Below are 22,552 nucleotides of genomic sequence, written 5' to 3' on the forward strand. Positions count from 1 at the left end.
CCAAAAATATGATGAAATAATGGAGGTAACAGAATACCATATTGTTTTGCATATGAACTACCAGGTTGAGGTAAAATGAGAAAGTAAGTAGTAAGGTGATGTGTTTTAACTCCTTCCATCTTCATTCCCAGTTTTGATCCAGGATCCCCCAGGCAAACCTATCCTGAGAGCAAATCTAACTGCTCAGTTCTTCTATCAAGTATTCTCAGAACCCTTTAAACAAGAGAGGAGAGGAAATAGATCTCTTTTTGCTATGGAATCTCAAAGTTAATTTACTTTTAAGATCTATATTCTCCAAACTAGGCCCTGCAAAACAGAAAGCAAGTTAAAGTTTGTCTGACTGTTTAAAAATTTTAAACATCGAAAAAATGTTTTTGACAGTCAAATTTTATATTCCCAATCACCTTTTTTTTTTTTTTTTAAGTACTTAAGTGCTTACTAAGTGCAGGCACTGGTTAAATGCTCTGTGTGGATTATGTCATTTAATTTAATTCTCATAAAATATGTACTTTAGTATCTTTACTCCATAGGTAGGGAAACTAAGAGCAGCTAGTTAGCCTGTTGAAAGCCACACAGCTCACTGATCTGGGTTACAGATACAAGCAATTGACTCCATTGTCCAAGTTCTTTACCTATTCCGTCTTCCCTACTGTTGTTTTACTTGTCAGCTTTCTTTGGGTATATAGTTTACTGCAAGATAACAATCATTTTAAAAGTTCCATATCATACTAAACTAATTTTCTCTCCTAAAGATTTTTTTCTCCTAATTTTCTCTAACCTAAAGATTTGCCATAACTTATATCAACAAAGCCATACTGAACAGTACAAGTACAATGCATATGACTTCTAGTATTTGATAGTAAAGAATCCTTTTCTGGGAGGAAAATATTAACAGGATTATCTGTTTTTTATTGCTTTTACTATTAGTGAAAAATTCAGTGGCTTAGCAATTCATTAACGTACAGCCCAAAATGAAAATTCCTATTAATCCACATGGACCTGGCTTTGGATGGTATCTTAAAACTTTTCCTCTAGTATTTCATTACATGGAAAAATTTATACTTTTAATAATTCTAATACCTATTTTCCATGTTTAAAATATAAAAGAAAAAGAAATCAAATTTTAAAAAACTTATATACCTCTCAGAACTGATGTTAATATGTCTCAGAGAATACTTAATTGTAATTTGTTAAATCCCTCAAATATCAATAGTGAAAAAAACCCTACATATATTTTAAATTAAAAAACATGAAAAATCATTATTCGTATCACTGAGATGCAAACACAACTGAAATGAGTCACAACTTAACAGAAATGACATCATGAACAATTCTCACCTTTTAGGAATTTCACATAGCTGATTCTTACTGAAGTTAACAGAAGTGATAATGTTGCTTTTCACTGCATCAAATACTTCATCAGGAATTAAAGTTGTTTGTTTATCACTAAATGAAAAATGATTTAAAAATGCATCATCCTTAGTAGTCCAGAAAGATATGATTATTACTTTTCACTTTTAAAGGCCCTTAAAGATTTTGTGTTTTCAATGCAGAAGGCAGTTGCTTATGAAGAACAGTGAAGAAGAATGCCACAAAAACCTACAAACTCACAAAATATTCACCATTAAGAATTCAGACAACATATCGTATCACAATACATGGTACCATACCTTCTGAGCATTCACATAGAGTGAATAAAACTAGATATATCTTCAGAGTCCAAGATGTTTAGAAAACACATAGTAATGGACAGTAATTAGTAAATGGATTCTTCTACCTCAGAATAGAACTAATCTATAATTTTAAAGCTGTTCCCATCCCTTTTCTCAGGGACTATCTGCCACCTTTATGTAGCTATATGGTTAACTGCAAGGTAACAATCATTTCTAAAAGTTCAACACTGTGGCAACCTGGGTGGCTCAGTCACTTAAGTATCTGCCTTTGGCTCAGGTCATGATCCCAGGGTCCTGGGATAGAGCCCCACGTTGGCCTCTCTGCTCAGCAGGGAGCCTCTTCTCCTTCTCCCTCTGCTGTTCCCCCTGCTTGTGCTCTCTCTGTCTCTGTAAAATAAATAAAACCTTTAAAAAAATAAATACAAATTAAAAAATAAAAGTTCAACATTATACTAAACCGTTTCTAAGCCAACTTCTCTATCTTTTAGCATGTGACAAGGTAGACAGGGTAGTGGCCTTAGACTAAACCATTCCTGGTTTTACCATTAAGGAGCTTTTTTAAAAATTACTTTCTCTTAACCTCAGTTCTGTGAAATTAGAATCTGAAGAGCTATTGATTGTTATGTGGGCCAGACCTTTTGCAAAAATAAATGTAAATAAATTTCCTTTTCAATAAGATTTTCAATAAAGCATACAATTAATCTTAAATGAAAGTATAGTAGTACTCTGACATTTGCAGATTTAACAATCTGTTGATGTTATAATTAGCCATTTGTCCCCATTCTTTTTTATAATTTTCAATACCTAATACATCATCCACTTAGAAATATTGTTGATAGAATGCCAAATTAATGACTTTATGAACAAGAAAACAATTATTACATATAAAGTCCAATATAGAGAAACCTGTAAGAAAGGCACTGTAATACAGATAGGTAAAAAGACAGCCTAAATTTCAGTTTTTATACCTTCTACTTCTGCTGTACGGCCCTATCTTCTATGTGTCAATAGGATTTTTATCTTTTTAATCAGAAATGCTCAAATCATGGGGAACTGATTTATCGTAATCGAACACTGAATATTACACTCTTTCAAAAAAATTTAGTTGAAGGCATTTATGCTTTGATATTGGGAATCGTTTATATTTTAAATGGAATACTCCTTTTCAATTAAAGTCTCTGAGGAAAATAAATTATAATAAATTTAGAATCAAAACAATCTAAGATGTATGGTCTTCAGTGCTATCTTTAAAACACTTTTGTGATATCTATGGCTTTGTTTTTATTTTTATTTTTTTAAAGATATTATTTATTTGAGAGAGAGACACACAGCAAGAGAGGGAACACAAGCAGCGGGAGTGGGAAAGGGAGAAGCAGGCTTGCCGCAGAGCCGGGAGCCTGATGCGGGGCCCAATCCCACGACCTGGGATCATGACTTGAGCCCGCCCAAGACCTGAGCCAAAGGCAGACGCTTAACAACTGAGCCAGCCAGGTGCCCTGATATCTGTGACTTTAAAAAGTGGGAACTGTTATCTCAAATAAAATTGTATCAATATTACTTTATAGATTGTTTGGAAGATTAAAAGCAACAGCATATGTAAAATACCTAGTACATTGCCCAGCACAGAATACGGACACAATAAATCATTCCCATTCAGGGATGAGGGAATGAAGGCAGAGAAAAAAAATTCTAAAGCAGGAATCAAGTCTGTCTCATCATCATTTGGTGTATTATGACACCTACCATAGGATTTGAAACCTAGTAGGTTCCAACAATGTCTATTAATAAATGGGTACATTATGTGGAAGAGAAGCATGCTAAGCTACCATGCTATGCTTTGAGAAAAGAGGGATACAAACATAAATATGGAAGAGTACATCTTGTGTTACAGTGTCAAACAAGGAAGCTGGCTTAGAGTAGGGATTTCTACATACATCAAAGAGTGTTAGACTAGAGGTAAAAACAATGTGAATGAAACAATAGATCTGAACTAGAAACTGTATCCTGACTTTTGAGAAGGTCAGTGGTTCCTACTGACATATTAAGGAAAAGAGGCCAGACACCAATGCTTACTGTTAGATAACTGAATAACTCTGGTCATCTGACTTGAACTTCAGTCTGTATCCTTTTGTATTTTCATTACAATATCCAGACATGAACTAAGCACTGTAGAAGCTTTGACAGCATTGGTTAATTTTATCATTGTTGCCTAGATAGTACTAAAAGAATACTTAACAATATTTGCATAGGTATCTTCTTTCCCCAAATACATTTCCATAATATAAACATTTTTAGACTTTTATATCAACTTATACACCAATATTGCAACTGTTCCAGGTTTAATACATATGTACTAGAGCATAATATTATCATGGCATATTACTTGGCTTAGATGTATTAATGGGGTACAACCTCTCAAGCTTTGCCTGCTTAATGTCTTCATTAACTAACTGATATTAATTTCTTATTTACTAGTAGAGTCTTTCCCAATATAAAATCCTCTTGAAACTGTTTACTGAGTCAAAAAACTTTACTACCAAACAATACTTTCATCTTATTTTTTATAACAAAATGTTCTTTATTATAAAAATGTCAATATTAATAAACATCTATCTCTTAAGCATAATAAATATAAATCACTGAAGGAATGGTATTTAAGTTCACTGACTTTTAATATGCTTTTATCTCATCACTGTTTTTGCATCACTTGTTATTAATCTAAGTACAAATATACTCTGATGAATTCTTCCTCACCAACTTTCCTTTTATCTGAAGGATTATTTCTCAAAGTTTTCTGTATGTTTTACAGTGTTTAAGAAAATAACATACCTATAGTCCAGTATTTTTAATGTGACGATAGCGTGTACATTGACTCTGGATTCACTTGGTAGTGTCATGGCAGTCTCAATAACAGAATCACTTTGGCTTGGTCCATCATCTGGCAAGAGAAAAGTTATGTGAATCCAATATACATATTATAAAGTCATTTACAAATTCTTGGAAATATATAAAAATGGAATACATGATTTCTATATGTTACTGGTAAGAATGCCTTTAGTCATATACTTTATTTCTAATAACTCAAATCTAGGTCTAGAATTTAATATTTAATTAACAGAAAATAGATAAAATTACTACAATATGGCTTTAAAATCTTTTAATAAATCCTACTAAGAAAATTTAGGAGTAGAAAAGAACCTTCAAAGAACAACTACAATCTCTCAGAAGAAACAATGACACTAAACCTTCCTCTTACGAAAAATATTATGGTCAATTAGAAGGATTTTATTAACAAAGGAAAAACATTACTTCCCACAAATGTCTACAAAATAGGTATATACTGATCTTCTAAGCTAGGACATATGGCAACTGATTATCTTTGATCACTTGAAACTGAGGGATTTACATAATCAGGTGAGCTTTTGGTACATTATTTATGTTAAGAGGGTTTTTTTTCAGCAAAGCAAGACTTTATTTTCAACAGGTATTTCCTAACATACATGCCTACTCACACACAATTAACCCTCTTATTAGTTTCCAAAGACTGTTTAACACTGCCATTATATGGTATAAAGAACAAAGCAACTCATACACATCAAAAAGAAATGGCTTTGTGACTTTTTGGCAAAAGAGACTTCAAACTATCTAGACATAAGTAAAAAAAAAAAAAAAAAACTATTAATTTTCAACAGTGTGAAGAAAATTAAATAGTCCTAGCATTCATATATATGTTAAGAGCATAAGGCATACCCAAAGAACATAAAACAGTTAGTAATATCTCTGATCTTGCTTCAGCCCAGGAGGCATTTAATGAACATTTGTTGAATACTATGAAGTATATTTCTCTTGCATGGAGCTCATCAATTATTCAATAATCAATAATATTAAGCTAGTAGTTCTAATGCAAATATCATATGGATATTTTGTTCACAGAAAGACCAGGGAGTAAAAGACAGTATCAAATAGAAATAAAAGACATCAAGATATTTATTAGTATTAAGCAAATGCTTTAGTATTTAGAAGTACACTAGCATTTTGGTTACATCATTTTAAAGAGATGTAATATATATTGCCAAATTACATCAGCAGATAGGCAACATTAAACCAGCAACAAAACCCAGCTTTAGTTTTTAAATATATGTGTAGACTAGCATGACAACATATTGACATAGAGTAATCGCACCACTTTCCAAAGAGCCACTTTTAATAATCAGCATCAAGAATATAAACAGGAAGGGGCGCCTGGGTGGCTCAGTGGGTTAAGCCGCTGCCTTCGGCTCAGGTCATGATCTCAGGGTCCTGGGATCGAGTCCCGCATCGGGCTCTCTGCTCAGCAGGGAGCCTGCTTCCCTCTCTCTCTCTCTCTGCCTGCCTCTCCATCTACTTGTGATCTCTCTCTGTCAAATAAATAAATAAAATCTTTAAAAAAAAAAAAAAAAGAATATAAACAGGAAGTCCATTATCCACTGGGACGGGACTATGCAAGAGAGAGATTTTCTTTTCATTATATATCCTTGTATATTGGTTGAATTTTTTTCCATGTACATTTACTGACTTTTTAATTAAAAAATACAAGTTGGCAATATTCCCTAAATTGATCTACAGATTCAATGTAAGCCGTATCAGAATCCTAGCTGACTTTTTGTAGAAATCAACAAACTGATTCTAAAATTCATGTGGGATTGCAAGAAACACAAAAGAGCTAAAACAAGACTGAGAAAAAAGAATACAGGATTTACCCTTCCCAGTTTCAAAACTTACTATAAATCAATGGTAATCAAGAGACTATAGAACTGGCACAGGATAGACATACAGATCAATGGAATAAAATTGAGAGTCCAGAATGAACCTTGTATTTCTGGTCAACTGATTTTCAACAAAAATGACAAAACCATTCAGTGAGAAAAGAATAGCATTTTCAACAAATGGTGCAAGGAAACTGGATAGCCACATGCAGAATTAAATTGGATCTTTATCTCATAGCATATATAAAAAACAACTCAAAATTAACCAAGTACTTAAAAATAAGAGCAAAAGTATAAAACTCAGAAGAAAATATAGAAAACAATTTTCATAAAATAGGTTTTTGCAAAGTATTTTTAGACATGAAGCCAAAAGCATAAGCAAAAAAGAAAAGGAAAAAAATAAATTGACCTCATCAAAATTAAAAGATAAAAAAAACCTTTTGTATTTCAAAGGACACCACCAAGTAATGAAAAATCAAACCCACAAAATACTAGAAAATATTTACAAATCATGTATCTGACAAGATAATTCTTTTTTTTATTAATTACTTTTATTAACATATAAAACTCAACACAGAAAACACAGGGGTACAGGTCTGTGAATCGTCAGACTTACACATTTCACAGCACTCACCATATCACATACCCTCCTCAATGTCCATAACCCTGTCACCCTCTCCCTACCCCTGCCACAGCAACCTTCAGTTTGTTTTGTGAGATTAGGAGTTTCTTATGGTTTGTCTCCCTCCTGATCCCATCTTCTGACAAGACATTTCTATCCGGAATACATAAAGAATTACTATAACTCAATAATAAAAAGATTAAAAAAAATAAATATTGGGCAAAGGATGTCTCATGAACATATATGCAAAATTCCTTAATACTAGCAAGTTGAATATTAAAAAGTATTTAAAAATTATACACTGGTGACTAAGTGGGATTTACCCAGGTATATAAGTCTAGTTCAGCATTCAAAAATCAATCATGTAATGCTTCACAACAGGATAAAAAAAGAAAAGTATATTATCATATCAATAGATGCATAAAAAACATCTGACAAATACCAACATTCCCTTATGATTAAAAACACTCAGCAAACTAGGAATAGAGGAGTTCTTTCTCAACTTAATAAAAGGTATCTACAAAAAACGTACAATTCACATCATACTTAATAGTAAGAAACTTGAAGCTTTCCACCTAAGATTAGGTACAAAGAAGGATGCCTCCTCTTACCATTCTTTCTGAACATCATACTGAAATGTCCTTGCTAATGCAAGTACGGAATGTCCTTGCTAATGCAAGTACGGAAATAAAATAAAAAGTATATATATTGGGAAGGAGGACAAAAAATAGTCTTTGTTCACAGATGACATGACCACAGGTAGAAAATCGAAAAGATGTGACAAGAAAAACCTCCCGAAACTAGTAAGTGATTATGTAAGGTTGCAGGATACAAGGTCAATATATAAAAATAAATTGTTTTCTGGGGCACCTGGGCGGCTCAGTGGTTAAGTGACTTCTGCCTTTGGCTCAGGTCATGATCCCAGGGTCCTGGGATCGACCCCTGCATTGGGCTCCCTGCTCAGCAGAAAGCCTGCTTCTCCCTCTCCCACTCCCTCTGCTTGTGTTCCCTCTCTCTCTCTCTCTGTGTCTCTGTCAAATAAATAAAATCTTTTAAAAACAAATAAATTGCTTTCCTTTCTATCAATAATAAGTAGAACCTGAAATTAAAAACACAATACTAATTACATTAGTATCCCCCCAAATGAAATACTTACATATAAATATGACAAAATATCTATAAAAACTCTATGAGGAAAGTTACAAAACTCTGATGAATGAATCAAAGCACTACATAAATGGAGACAGTATTCATGGATAAGAGGTCTCAATGTTGTGAAGATGTCCCTTCTTTCCTACTTGATCTATAAATTCAATGCAATCCCAGTCAAAATCCCAGCAAATTATTTTGTGGATGGTGACAAACTGATTCTAAAATTTACATAAAGCAGCAAAAGACTCAAAATAGCCAACACAATATTGATTAGAGAACAAAGTTGGAAGACTGACATTATTCAACTTAAAGACTTACTATAAAGCTACTGAAATTGAGACAGTGTGAAATTGCCAAAAGAACAAACAGATCAACAGAACAGAATAGCCCATAAATAGACCTCCATAAATACAGTCAACTCATTTTTAACAAAGGAACAAAGGCAATAATACAATGGAGTAAAGATGGTCTCTTCCATAAATGGTGCTGAAACATCAGGAAATCCACATGCAAAAAAGAATAGATTTATTCATAATTGCCAAAACTTGGAAGCAACCAACATTTGCTTTAGTAGGGTGAATAAATAAACTGTAGTACATCCAGACAATAGGTTATTCAGTGCTAAAGAAAAATGAACTATCAAGCCATGAAAAGCACGGAGGACACTTAAGTGCATACTACAAAGGGAAAGAAGTCAATCTGAAAGATTCCAATTATATGATGTTCTGGAAAAGGAAAAACTACAGAAATAAGAGAAAGATTAATGGTTGCCAGACAGGTGGTGACAGAGGAGATAAGAGGATAAATAGGCAGATCACAGAAGATTTTTAGGGCAGTGAAAATACTTTGTATGATACTACAATGGGGAATACGTATCAGTTGTCCAAATCCATAGACTATACTACAAGAGTGAACTCCAAGGTTAACTATGGACTCTGATTACAATGTGTCGATGTAGGTTCATCTTTGGTAAAGAATGTACCATTCAGATAAAAGATGTTGATAAATGAGAGGGGCTATGCATGTGTGGGGGCAGAGGATATATGGGAAATATCTGTACCTTCTTCTCAATTTCATTATAAACCTAAAACTATTCTGAAAAAATTAAGTCTTTAAAAATTTTTTTGATTATTCTGATATGACTTCTAACTGATTCATATCAGAATAATTAAATTTGTCTGGAGGAGAAAGCATATCTAGAAAAGAAAGGGAACTCCTTGATTGGCAGGAAATAAAAGTCTTAGAAAATTATGTTACTTGATTTGAAGGTCAAGCTGGAAAATGAAAATTGCTGAAATATATAATTATCTTATTCATATAACATACACTGATTGGCAATACAGTGCTAGGTTAGGCTGTGCATAACCAACAAAGTCATGAGCTAAATTAACAGTTGCAGTATTTAGTCACTAAGTTGTAGAGTGTTTGTTATGCAGCAATACACTAGTATAGCTCACTTTTCTTTAATGCTCTAGTGTATCCTACAATGATATGCATAAAATAAAAATTGGGATATAGTACAATTTTAGTGAAGCATTAAAAATTAAATGTATATGGGATGACTGGGTGGCTCAGTCAGTTAAGCATATGCCTTCAGCTCAGGTCATGATCCCAGGTTGGGATCAAGTCCTACATAGGGCTCCTTGCTCAGAGAGGAGCTTTCTGCTCCCTCTGCTTGAGCTCTGTCTCTCTCTCTGTCTCAGATAAAAATAAAATCTTTAAAAATAAATCAATAAATAGATAGATAAATAAAAATTAAATGTATAGTATCATTTTCTCTTTTGGTACACATTCATGCTAAATTAATATACCCTGGAAAATGTGTTTTATCTTTATACTTGTTAGAATTTAGCAAAACTATGCATGAAGCAAATATTCAAATAACTATTTTTTTAAAGATTTTATTTATTTATTTGACAGAGATCACAAGTAGGCAGAGAGGCAGGCAGAGAGAGAGGGAAGCAGGCTCCCTGCTGAGCAGAGAGCCCAATGCGGGGCTCAATCCCAGGACCCTGAGATCATGACCCGAGCCGAAGGCAGAGGCTTAACCCACTGAGCCACCTAGGCACCCCTCAAGTAACTATTAATATACTTCCTAGTCAATAGCATTCATATACTATATTATAAAAGTCAAGTTTTTTGCTCTTTTTTCAAAGTTAAAGCACTAGGATGCTTATTGAATCTTTTATTTTCCAATTGATACACTGTAACAAATCAAAGAAATTAAGGATAAATCATTATTATTGTGAATTTAAGGATATGTTTATAACTCCAGCGTATTTATGACCAATATGGATTCATAATTAGAACCACACCTGCCAGGGACCATTTCCTCTAATTATTTACACCCAAAATACATGTAAATTTATGTACTGTTAGCACTTCACTGCCTTTCATATTATCCTTCAAAATAGAGGAAAAAATAGAAAAGTACCTTTAATCTTGCTTCGCAGATACTTTAAGACTTCTTGGGTTCCTTTCTGAAAAGGTAGAGAGAAGACACATGTTCACCTTGCAGTTTCAGAGACCAACAGGCATATTTGAATTTCAAATTTAAAAACCAGAACTGAATTCCAAATATGCTTACATTTATAATTTCTCTTCGTATGGTTCTCAAAGGATTTCCTTCTAGTGCCAGAAATTTCAAATGAAGTTTTCCCAATGAACAGGGTAGACTACAAAAAGATTAACTCAATTTCAGGGAAAACATGAAGAGTAAGTATAATTCAACCAATAGTTGACTCTAAAACAACAACATGTAAGAAACTTGTAAAAACATATCCTATAATAGTGTCAAAGAAAGCTCAAGTAACATAGGTCTAAAATATCTCCCCTTGAAATAAATGCTGAACACATAAGAGAAAAAACAGATTTGTTCTGAAATTGTCATATTGTGATTGCTTAAAAAAAAAAGGTGAGCTACAAAAAACATTTGCTAAAAAATTGTAAAAAGTAAATTTGAATGAATCAGTGATTCAAGACAGCCATACACTCAAGGATACTAAATGTTTTAATTTCATCCTTCAAGTAAGCAAATGAAATTCTTCCCTAATAATCTAATATTACTTCCCATGTACAAAAGCACTCCTATCCCACAAACATTGTGATCAATGCACAATACCAATTTATTTTTTAATGACATTATAATCAAATTGCTTCTGTTCTTAATCTTTCAGGAGCTTCCCATCTCTTAAAGAATGAAAACTTACTCTTCATAGGCATTTTAAGGTCCTTTTCTATACGGCCTCAATTTACCTTTCAAGCCCTAAATTCAGTTCTGAACTTTCAAGGTTTTCTTTGTGCAGTTTTGTCCCACCAAGTAAATCATTCTGACCACCATACATACACACTTTAAAATCATGGTCATCCTCTAAATATGGTGGGACTAGAGTGAGGCATGACCCTGAAGGTGAAGGTGCTCTTAAATTCTGTGCTCTAGGCACTTAACTTGCCTCATCCTAGTCCCAGTCCTAATGATCATTTAAAAACATTTTCTCTTCCACAAAATTTGCCCTGATCCTCTCAATAAATTGCTGATACCTATATTTCCTTTACGCCCTCAAAGCATTTTCTATCTCTCCCATGGCTTTACATTCATTTAATTCAACAAATATTTATCAGGTACCCTTTATATACACAGACACTGATCTAGGAGTTAGAGATAGACAAGTGAACGAAACAGGTAAAAACCCTGACTTCCTAGTTTATGCTCTAAATAGATTAGAGTAACCTGTAAATATATCTGATTCTATTAGTATTTTTAGCTTGTTGCCAAGGACCAACTCTAACCATTCTTTTTAAGTCTGCATATGATACTTGTTCAATAAATGTTTAGTGAATTCAATTGAGAAAAGAGATCTCTACGTGTTTTTTACAAATCTTAAATAACTTATTAACTTATGAATTATAAGCAAATGCAGGTATGATTTTTTATTCCTTTGATCTTTAAACTTACCTACTAATATCATTGTTGCTTAGGTCAAGTCTCTCCAAAGACTGTAGCAGTGTAATCTCATCTGGAACAGATTTTAACTTATTATCCCGCAGGTCTAGCACAAGGATAGAATTCAGATGCTTAAGATGTTCGGGCCCTAATATTTCAATCTGGTTTTCACCTACATGTAATTCCTACAAAACCAAAGATGACTCATTATGTATTTCTGTATTCAATAGATAATAAAAATAAAATTGAAGTCTTAATTTCAAATCACTGAAAAATACATGGAAAAAACCCAAGTTTCTATTACTAACATGCTTAAGTTTTCAATTACAAGTAAGCTAATTCAAAGTTAAAAATCGTAAAAACAGAACATTTTCAAGGATTTTCTGATAATTTAAAAAATAATTAAAGGTTTAATTTGGCAGAAAGTTCCAAGTTTACAAACCAAAGCACAGAAATGATTTAGTAGTTACATTTACAGAATAATAAAAATACAAATCCAAGACCCATGCTGATAAAAAATTTAAAGTTTTAAAGTAAGTCAGAATGAGCATAAAAAGTTAAAATCAGTTTGTTGTTATTCAACATTTTCATTAGTGGTTATTTTTTTTAAGATTTCTTTGTTTACTTTAGAGAGAGAGAGAGAGAGAGAGCACAAGTGAGCAGGTCAGAGGCAGAGGGAAAGGGAGAAAGAATCTCCAGCAGACTCCATGCTCATCAGGGAGCCTGACACAGGGCTCCATCTCACTACCCTGAGATCATGACCTGAGCAGAAACCCAGGGTCAGACACTTAACGAACTGAGCTACACAGGTGCCCCTCATTAGTGATATTTAAATATAGTGATATCCCACTAATGGAATCTATAATTATCAGATGTATAACTAATCTTTAATTAAATCACTTTTTCAGTTCCTTTTATCATTGCCACCATTCTGTTTGAGAAGCCCTTTTAACTCTAATACATAAAGTATACATGAAGGAAAACAAAACATGTTAAATTTAGAAGACAATGCTATATACTTAAAACCAAAAGAAAGTAATTAATTTTAAACAGACCCAATAATGATCAGGTAAATATAAAAGGTGGCAACTTAATCAGAGTTAGATATAAATTCCTTCCTAGTACTCCAGGTGTCCTACAGTATGGCTCCACCATACTATGTTAGCCTCATCATCAACTTCTCCAGTTATATACAACTCCCCAGATGAAATGGACAAATTCTTATATTTAAGTTGATTCTTTCTTTAAAAAAAACTACTGCTAACAATACACCATTAATGTATTTAGTCATACTAAAATTCTGAAAAAGATACAAAAAACATAGCACTGTAACTAATACATATTCCCAATGTAAAAATTTCATTTTCATAATTAACTTTTGGAAAATATATAGTTATTTAATAATCACCTAAATATTACCTTTAATAATCTACAAGAAGGAAATTCTGGTAGAAAACGTAATTTATTCCTCCGCAAATAAAGCAATTCTAGTGATTCCATGTTAGCCAATTCAGGAGGTACAGTTTCTAAGAGATTTGAGTTACAATCCAAATGCTTTAATCCTATAATACATAATAAGTGAAAACAAAAATTCTTTAATAAAAAGAATAATATTGGTCTATATTTGTATATACATTCAAAGAACGTGTACATCATCATGAAGAATTACAAACCCATGCCACTGTATACTACTATAATAATCAAGAATCCTCAATACCACTGAATGAAATAAACATAAACTGAGATTGCTTTTATATTTAATTATAACTAAACAGATGTGACATTAAAAATGATGTTTAGTAATAGTCCAAATCATCTTTGTAATGGTAAAAAACAAAATACTTCAATACTGTTAAGGTATTCTAAAATATACAAACTATGAGATATTACTTCCCTCAGTAATTATGCATTTTTTTAAATATTTTATTTAGAGAGAGAGCAGGAGCAGGGGGAGGGACAGAGGGAGAGGGAGAGAGAGAATCTCAAGCAGATTCCACAGGGAGCCTGACACGGGGCTCAATCTCATAACCCTGAGATCATGACCTAAGCCCAAATCAAGAGTCAGCCACGCAACCAACTGAGCCACCCAGCAACCCAGTAATTCTACATCTTTAAAAAGAAAAAGCTCAAGGTAGTTAAAGATAGACATGGATGCATACTAGCTGTATGAATGGATGTCAAGTAACTGGCTAGTAGTAGCTTAGATACATGTATTTATATTTGGCCAGTTGACTTTCTGTCAAAAGGCCTTGGATTTCTGGGGCGCCTGGGTGGCTCAGTGGGTTAAGCCTCTGCCTTCAGCTCAGGTCGTGATCTCAGGGTCCTGGGATCAAGCCCCACGTTGGGCTCTCTGCTCGGCAGGGAGCCTGCTTCCCCCTCTCTCTCTGCCTGCTGCTCTGCCTACTTATGATCTCTCTCTCTCTCTGTCAAATGAAAAAAAAAAAAAAAAAGCCTTGGATTTCTATGTTTGTCTTCCTATTCCTCCATCTATCCATATGGCCTCTTTCTCCCTCCCTGTCTTCTTTCTTTCTTTACCCATTTTTGTTTAAATTACAGGCTTTCTCTAACATCTTAGCTAACACTATGAATAAGAATGCATACTATAGCTCAACAAGGATGTTCTTACTTGCAGAATCTCTCTTACCTCCTGGATCTTTCTTTCTTAAAAAAGCATGTAAGAAAACAAAAATGGAAAGATGTAAAGGTCTTCTTTCCCTTAAAAATTCAGTAAGCAGCTTTCTCCCTAATATATATCACAGATTCTTCCACTTACAGTAGCCACCATAAATTTTCCACAATTCATTCTCCACCCTTTAGTCTGAATAGGTGATATACTTTTTACAACTTTTTTGCTGTACTTTGAGCCTATTTTAACATAATGCAAGACTGGGTTGATATTGCCTTAGACTGCTTTTAATATTTAAAGAAGCTAACTGCTTTCAAAACAAAATATAATAGCACTACTTTCAACAAATTCTATAATAATTTATGTTTTATTTGGCTACAGCATTTTTAGAAATGTCACAGTTGGAAGTCTGGGTGGTTTAGTCAGTTAAATGTCTGCCCTCACCTTGGGTTGTGATCCTGGGTTCAAGCCCCGTATGGCCTCCCTGCTCACTGGGGAGTCTGCTTCTCCCTCTGCCTCTACTTTTCCCCTGCTTGTGCTCTCTCTCTCTCAAATAAATATAATTTTTTTAAATAACAATAAAATAAAAAAATTTAAAAAGTCACAGTGTGATTCACCCAAATCCAGTAAATTCTATAAAGAAAGTTTTTAAAAGTTAGACACTAAATTTTTACAATTGTTTGCATTTAAGAGTACTGACTGAGAATATAAGCAGTGCATAGTGGAAAGAACAACAGGGATGGAGTAAAAGGATTCAAGCCCTTACAGAACTGTTGTGATTCCAGCCATGGCTCTATGATATATACCATAACTTCTAAGCCTAGGTTTATGAACCTTTGAAATGTAAAAAATACTCATTCCCCTAATTTACATTCCCCTAACATCACAACTTTGTGATGGCAAAACAATACACATAAAAGCATTTGAGTTCCCAAGAACCATACAAACGTTAGATATTGTTCTTAGGGTCCAGTCATTAATAGCGAAGTAACAACTAAATGTCCTACTGGTGATAGTTTAAAAGTCATGGCTATCACTGTCAGGGCTAAAGGAAGAAAGCATCTGATCGTTAATTATATAGTATATTGGAAAAACTGCTATAAATTCAAAGTATTTTCCTATTGATTTCCCTCTTTTCCCATCTCTCAAGATATGTTCATTCAAATTATGAAAAAAAATTTCAAGCTTCTTACATATTAAGATAACATACCTTTATTGAAAAATGGCAAATATAAGCAAGGTCTTAATTACCGGTATCCTAAGTAAAGGCTCCCCTAAAATATCCACTCGATTTATGGGAGATTTAACGTTTGCACTCCTATTACAAATGACAAATGACTACTAATCTAAAATAAAACAGCACAATTTTACAAATTTATCTCAAAATGATCTGTAATCAACTATACAAAATCACTCCTATAGCCTCCACAAGAGGGAGGTTTAAGAAAATGAAGAGGGTTTATACATGATTAGCAGAAAAAACCAGATAAAGTAAATAGTGGATAGCTGATATACAGTATGCTCATCAACCAAGAAATAATAGTTTGCCTTTAAACAACAACAAAAAAATGATCTTGCCCTCTAAATCAAGAATTCTGAGATAATGAATTATAATTATTTAAAAGGTACTGAAATGTGCCTTCAATTTTTTTATCCCTTAATATTAGTACTAGAATATGTTAAATACGATAGTTCAATGGTAAACTTCAATAGAACCACTATTTTAACCTTTTCTTTTTTAAAACATGATTGACCATTTGGGCAAAACTAGACTATCTCCTGGCATCATTACTTATGGACCATGAGGAAGCTACAGCTATAACAAAACCACAAGTAGAATCACCAATTAGAGGGGAATAACCTCTTAGTGATTGTTGAATAAATGAAGAGATAACACAGCTCAAAACCCTAATCAATATCTCCGGTATATAATTTTACCATAACTCATAATTATATTTTATTTTCCTCTTTTTGATATGCCAAAATATGCTTTTGGTAATAACTGTTTAGGAAGTTAAGCTAGACAACAATGGTCTGGAGAAAATCTTACTATTTGCTATTATTTGCTTTACCCACATAAAATCTATTATTTTACTTCCCTGTAACTAACAATATTAAAATTTATTTTTCTAAGTATAAGTTGCACCAACTTCACATTCATGTATGTTTTAAAACAGAGAAGATTTACTTTTCATTCCACTTATTTCTGCTGGCAAACTCTTCAGTTGATTGCTGGAAAGATTAAGTCGCACCAGACTGGAGAGAGAAGAAAAACTAGCAGGAACAGTTGTAAGACGATTGTTGGAAATATCCTTTAGAAAGACAATGAATCAATCAATCCATCCATCCATCAATTAATCAGTTTATTTATCAATAAATAAATTATCAATAAATCAATTTACCAATAAATTATCAATCAATAAATTTATAAATAAATAAATAAATAATTGATCCCTCAAAGAGATTCGAGGATTTGAGGAGATTACAACATGAAGACTATTTTAGAGGTGGTAATTTTATAACCCTCATCCACTGACAATTTCACAAACTGTCATTCATTACCTCAGACCATGTGCCCAGTAATGGAACACAAAGGAATCAGAATGAATTCTAACTTCAGAAATACTTTATATAAAGGTTTCTGTTATTACTAAGTCATGCTATATCATGTATCATGTTTTTAGTTAAAAAAATCTGTCCATCTGATATTTATTGAGTACATAGGATAAATTAGGCAAACTAGGTAAACTGTAGTATGAAATGAAAAATACCATTGCAAGAGAAAAAAAAATCTTGAAAGAAAAAAAAAATAAACCTGAGAAAATAGATGTTTTAATTTATTAAATTATATAAAAAATATTCCCTCTTGGTTCTTCTGCTGACAGAGGCAAGTCTGTTTTGACTAAGTCCAGAAGTTTACTCTCTGCTTTTCCTTCATTTAAGCTTGCCTAATCAGTGTCTATACCTGTTTTTTAAGTCATTGTTTCTGTTTCTTTCTTTAAAACATAAACACAGTTTTGAAGAGAACGTTTTTTGAAACTCTGTTTAAAAGACAAATAACTCTTATGACATCTGAATTAGGGGGAAGTACTCCACTAGCTATCAGCAAACTGTTAGGTAGGGCCAGTTGTAATAATGAATTAAAAAAAAAATGACTTAAGGGAACTTGTTCTCTGAAGACTCATTTAGCCTAACATTAAACAGTTGCATTCTCTAACTCTAAGTCAATTAAGAAGACAGAAAAAGATAAAAACTCTAGATCAGCTATTCTTTATAAAACAGGGCTACAATTATAAATAACACAAAATAACATATCATAATCAACAACAGGAAACAACAATCTACAACTCCTATACTCTAAACACTAAGAATGAACAGATTACTACTGAATAAATATTTTGTAATATCAAAAGTTACTGACACTAAATGCAATGTAGTATTCTGGATTGGATCCTGGAACAAAAAAAAAGGACATTAGTGGAAAAGCTGGGAAAATCTTAATAAAATCTATACTGCAGTTAGTAATCGTAGTACCAATGTTAATTTCTTAGTTTTTCAAATGTCCCATGGGTATGTAAAATATCAAATTAAGAAAAGCTAGGTGAAGAGTATACAGTAACTCTGTGATCTCTTAACATTTTTGCAAATCTAGAATTATTTCAAAATAAAAAATTTTAAAAAGTTTTTGATACAGAAAAGATTAATTCACAAATTCTTAAGATCTTTTAGAGAACCCAAATCAACAAAATTACTAATAAAGTTAAACATTTAATTATTGTGGCTAATAATTAAATTAAATATAATAATTAAATATAAGTACCTTATACATAAATTAATCAGTATTTATACTGTCATTTCTTCAATAAATATTTAGTATCATTGCTAAGCAGTTTTTATATAACTTTTAGGAAAATTACTAGCTTAAATTATTAAACATGCTTATATTTCAAATGTTGTGATGTATTTTTGCTTACATTTATGATTGGATACTGAGTCCCTAAGAACACAATTTTCAACTGAACTATCCTTTCATTATGCAAATGACTATCTAGGAACCCATGAAAAGGAAACAACTGAGAACTGCTATAGTTTCTTAGATCTTCTTTCTAATCTAAACACTCTTCTTTTTTTAATATACCAATTGCTATCTTTTACCATTAGACTTTATAAGAAAATCTGATGGCCCTTTCCTTAGCCACTCATCTTATCTACCTATGTCTTTAACTTTCCAAACCTTATTTCCAATCTGATCACATTGAAAGACAAAGACAGATACTGAAGAACAGTTAAGGAAAGTTACATATGTTGATTTCAAACACTAGAATGGATGAAGGAAATATCAAGAAAGATGTATTTATAGGGGGAAAAAAGAGGTAAAAGAATTAATTTCCCCTTTAATGAGAAATAAACTTGGACTAAAGTGACATAAGTTTCTGAAAACATGTAATAGGGAAAACAATAAGAATGCAAGAGGAAATAACTATGTGCAGTATAGATTATATATTAGAACAACTAATCTAATTTAGCTAGTCTTTCAGATCGAGTATTTTAGTGGAATCTTACTCCTTCAGGGGTATAGTAGGAGAAAAAAAGGGATACACTTTGGAGTCAAACTGACTTATGTTAAAATCCTGAATTCATTACCTATTAGTTACATGGCTTCAGATAAGGTACTTTTTTTTTTTTTTAAATAAACTGTAGTTCCATATCTGAATTAGGGGATAAAACTATATACCTTGCTATATGTAAAGTACAAAGCAAAGTGCTTATTATTTTCATTACTCTTAAAATAAAATCTGTTTTGGGCTGCCTGGGTGGCTCCGTGGGTTGAGCCTCTGCCTTCGGCTCAGGTCATGAACTCAGGGTCCTGGGATCAAGCCCCGCATCTGGCTCTCTGCTCAGCGGGGAGCCTGCTTCTTCCTCTCCCTCTACCTGCTGTGCTGTCTACTTGTGATCTCTCTCTCTGTCACATAAATAAATAAAATCTTTAAAAAAATAATAATATCTGTTTCGCTTTATGGTTATCTCCATTCAGGATGTGACATAGATGGAATGAAAATTTGCAAGGTAAGGTGGACATTTTGAAAAATAGGGAAGAAAAGGCAGGCCTTAAAGGGACTGTTTGGACATTCAAAGGACAGGAGGGTTATAGAGACAATAAAGAAGGAACGGGTATAGAAATGGGAATTCGTATGCTAAAGACACATCTCCCCTATTTTGCAAAGCCATAAAATCCTCTAAATAACAGCCATTCCTTATCACCCCCTTCCCACACTCTATTCTTTATTAAAACCTAACGTGATTTTATAAGAAAAAATAGGAAAAACAAATTTAAGAATTACTAATTTAGCAATCTTATTGAAATACAGTTTCTGAGAATCTAGTCATATAACCAGTTGTCCATGTTTTTCATGATTTCAATCATACATCCAATTTCTCAGCCTGATGAAAAATCACATCAGCCCAAAATTATATAAAAATTGGAAAATCACAACTTACCAAATCTTCTAAATTGAAAAGTTGTTCAAATCCCTCTGGGATGCAAGTTAGTTCATTATGCTGGAGATATAGACCTTTCAGGTTTCTTAGCTTTGTAATTTCTTCAGGTAGTATTTGCAGTTTGTTATGGCTATTGATTGATAAAATAAATGCTAAGTAATTTGGTAATAACATAATAAATATATGTAAAGGTATTTTTGCTAACCAACTACATGGGCTCATTTATAAAAGTGAAATATGGTTACTAGTTCTAAAAACTTATCAAACTTCACGTACAACTCATTAAGATTATAGTCATCTAAATTAATCAAATTGAGAGTTTCAAAGAAAATAAAAGAACAAAGGTTTTTAACCAAATCATAAATTTTAATTTTTCATACTGTATCTGAATTTTATTTTATTTTACTTTAAAGATTTTATTTATTTGAGAGAAAAAGAGAGAGAGTGCTCATGAGAGCACAAGTTGGGGAAGGGGCAGAGGGAAAGGAGAAGCAGGCTCACCACTGAGCAGGGAGCCCGAAGCAGGGCTCAATCCCAGGACCCCGAGATCATCATGTAAGCCTAAGACACTTAACCAACTGAGCTACCCAAGCACCCCTGTATCTGAATTTTAGGATTCTGACACAGATATGGGTACATATTCATTACAGTGGAGTTAATAGCTTCTATGGGATTATGTTTTTAAGCTAGCACTCGAGACAAAAATAGCTATTTCTGTTAAAGGGCCTGGTATGTCCAGCTAAATATAATATGCAACTCCACTCTTCTTTGTACTTAGTCTTAATTTTTCAGCTCAGTCTTTCTGTAGAGATACTCAGTTTATTGTTTTAGAAGTCCCAAGTCACTGAAGATGATACATTCCCTAATAATTAAGAGATGACCTGATTTAATTTGTTCCCAGATTTATCTCAACTATTCACTTAGGAATTCCATTCTATTTTCATGCCATCTACAATTACTTAACAAATAACAGGGTGGAATAAGAAATATAATGGGGTAAAAATAACCTTAAATTACATAAAAATAAAACTAGCTAAAACAAAAATACCAGAAGATGTCATCTAAAATAAATAAAAAACACTAGGGGAACCTGGGTGTCTCAATGGGTTAAGCCTCTGCCTTCAGCTTAGGTCATGATCTCAGGGTCCTGGGATCAAGCCCCGCATCAAGCTCTCTGCTCAGCAGGGAGCCTGCTTCCCCCCCACACTGCCTGCCTCTGCCTGCTTGTGATCTCTCTCTCTGTGTCAAATAAATAAATAAAAAACACTAAAAAAAATGTCAAAAATTGGTTATTATTGTTGGTCACTTAATTGAAATCTTTGTAGATTTCACAGGGATGTAGTTGGGCAGAGATGTAATCCTAGCTACATATTTCCTCCATTTCTTTCCCAACTATTTCCTCCACCCTAACACTTAATAGTCTGAAGTACTGGAAGCTAAAGCTAAAGCCATACCTAATCCATACTTCCTCACATATTCTCTCAACCCTACCCATTCTTGCCTTTGCAGGTCACACCCATGCCCTGGACTTGTATGGGGAAAAGGTTCTGATGTAGCTCTAAATGATTAGCACCTTTGATGTATAAATATTTTTGCTGATTTGTAGTAATTTTTTCAACAGATGAAGACTCTAACTAAAGGAAATGTTCTCCCTCAAAGCAATTGACTTAATCACAGAACACTGAGATAGATCTATAACCATACCAATTTTATAAACCAGTTTTTCAAAACATGTTTTGAACACTTAATAAACCTTTTTATCTCCTAAATGAAATCTTCCCAAATCCCCTTCCCCTAATCTGTATATATAAAATATATCTAAAGTATTTATTATTTCTTGGAAGTCTAGGTGTGTATTGAAGGGCAAACAAAGTTAGCCAGAGTCTTAGCCACCTGGCTTCCAAAATACCTATCAACAAGTACCGGAAGCATATCTGTAGAACTCCAGGAATCCTCAGAAAAGTTTAAAAGCTACTAATACTAAAATCATGACATTTTTCATCATTAATGAAAAAATTATTTCCAATTTTTTCTTATTGCTTAACCGAGATGTTTTTTAAAATATCAAAGTAACTTAAAACCTGAGATATCAATAAAATGTTACAAAAAAAACAGTAAAAATTGTTACATAAAAATAAAACAAAAAGAGGATACCTGGGTGGTTCAGTTAGTTAAGCATCAGCCTTTGCCTCAGGTAATCATCCCGGGGTCCTGGTATTGAGCCCCAGGTCCTCAGGAGCCCTGCTCAACAGGGAGTCTGCCTGTCCCTCTCTCTCTGGCCCCTGCCCACTC

At 33.1% G+C, this 22,552-nt stretch overlaps 1 protein-coding gene across 5 annotated transcripts in view; it reads right to left on the reverse strand.

The window, feature by feature from the left end:
* The window catches only part of LRRC40 (leucine rich repeat containing 40), a 55,356-nt gene that overhangs the window by 17,254 nt on the left and 15,550 nt on the right, over positions 1-22,552 (reverse strand). For 4 of the 5 annotated variants that reach the window (XR_004384115.1, XM_032870089.1, XM_032870088.1 and 1 more), the window contains exons 4-11: positions 20,261-20,390; positions 16,950-17,073; positions 13,555-13,697; positions 12,148-12,320; positions 10,780-10,867; positions 10,627-10,672; positions 4,503-4,611; positions 1,339-1,446 (exon numbers count right to left, since the gene is read on the reverse strand). Coding sequence is in view for 4 of the 5 variants with exons in the window: in XM_032870089.1 (XP_032725980.1) it covers positions 1,339-1,446; positions 4,503-4,611; positions 10,627-10,672; positions 10,780-10,867; positions 12,148-12,320; positions 13,555-13,697; positions 16,950-17,073; positions 20,261-20,390 (921 nt within the window). In the remaining variant the exon portion in view is untranslated. The remainder of the gene's footprint in view (positions 1-1,338; positions 1,447-4,502; positions 4,612-10,626; positions 10,673-10,779; positions 10,868-12,147; positions 12,321-13,554; positions 13,698-16,949; positions 17,074-20,260; positions 20,391-22,552) is intronic. The other variant, XM_032870090.1, reaches the window with a different exon arrangement.

Source organism: Lontra canadensis, unplaced genomic scaffold (assembly GCF_010015895.1).
Source record: "Lontra canadensis isolate GAN:19392208 unplaced genomic scaffold, GSC_riverotter_1.0 scaffold40, whole genome shotgun sequence".
Taxonomy (NCBI): domain Eukaryota; kingdom Metazoa; phylum Chordata; class Mammalia; order Carnivora; family Mustelidae; genus Lontra; species Lontra canadensis.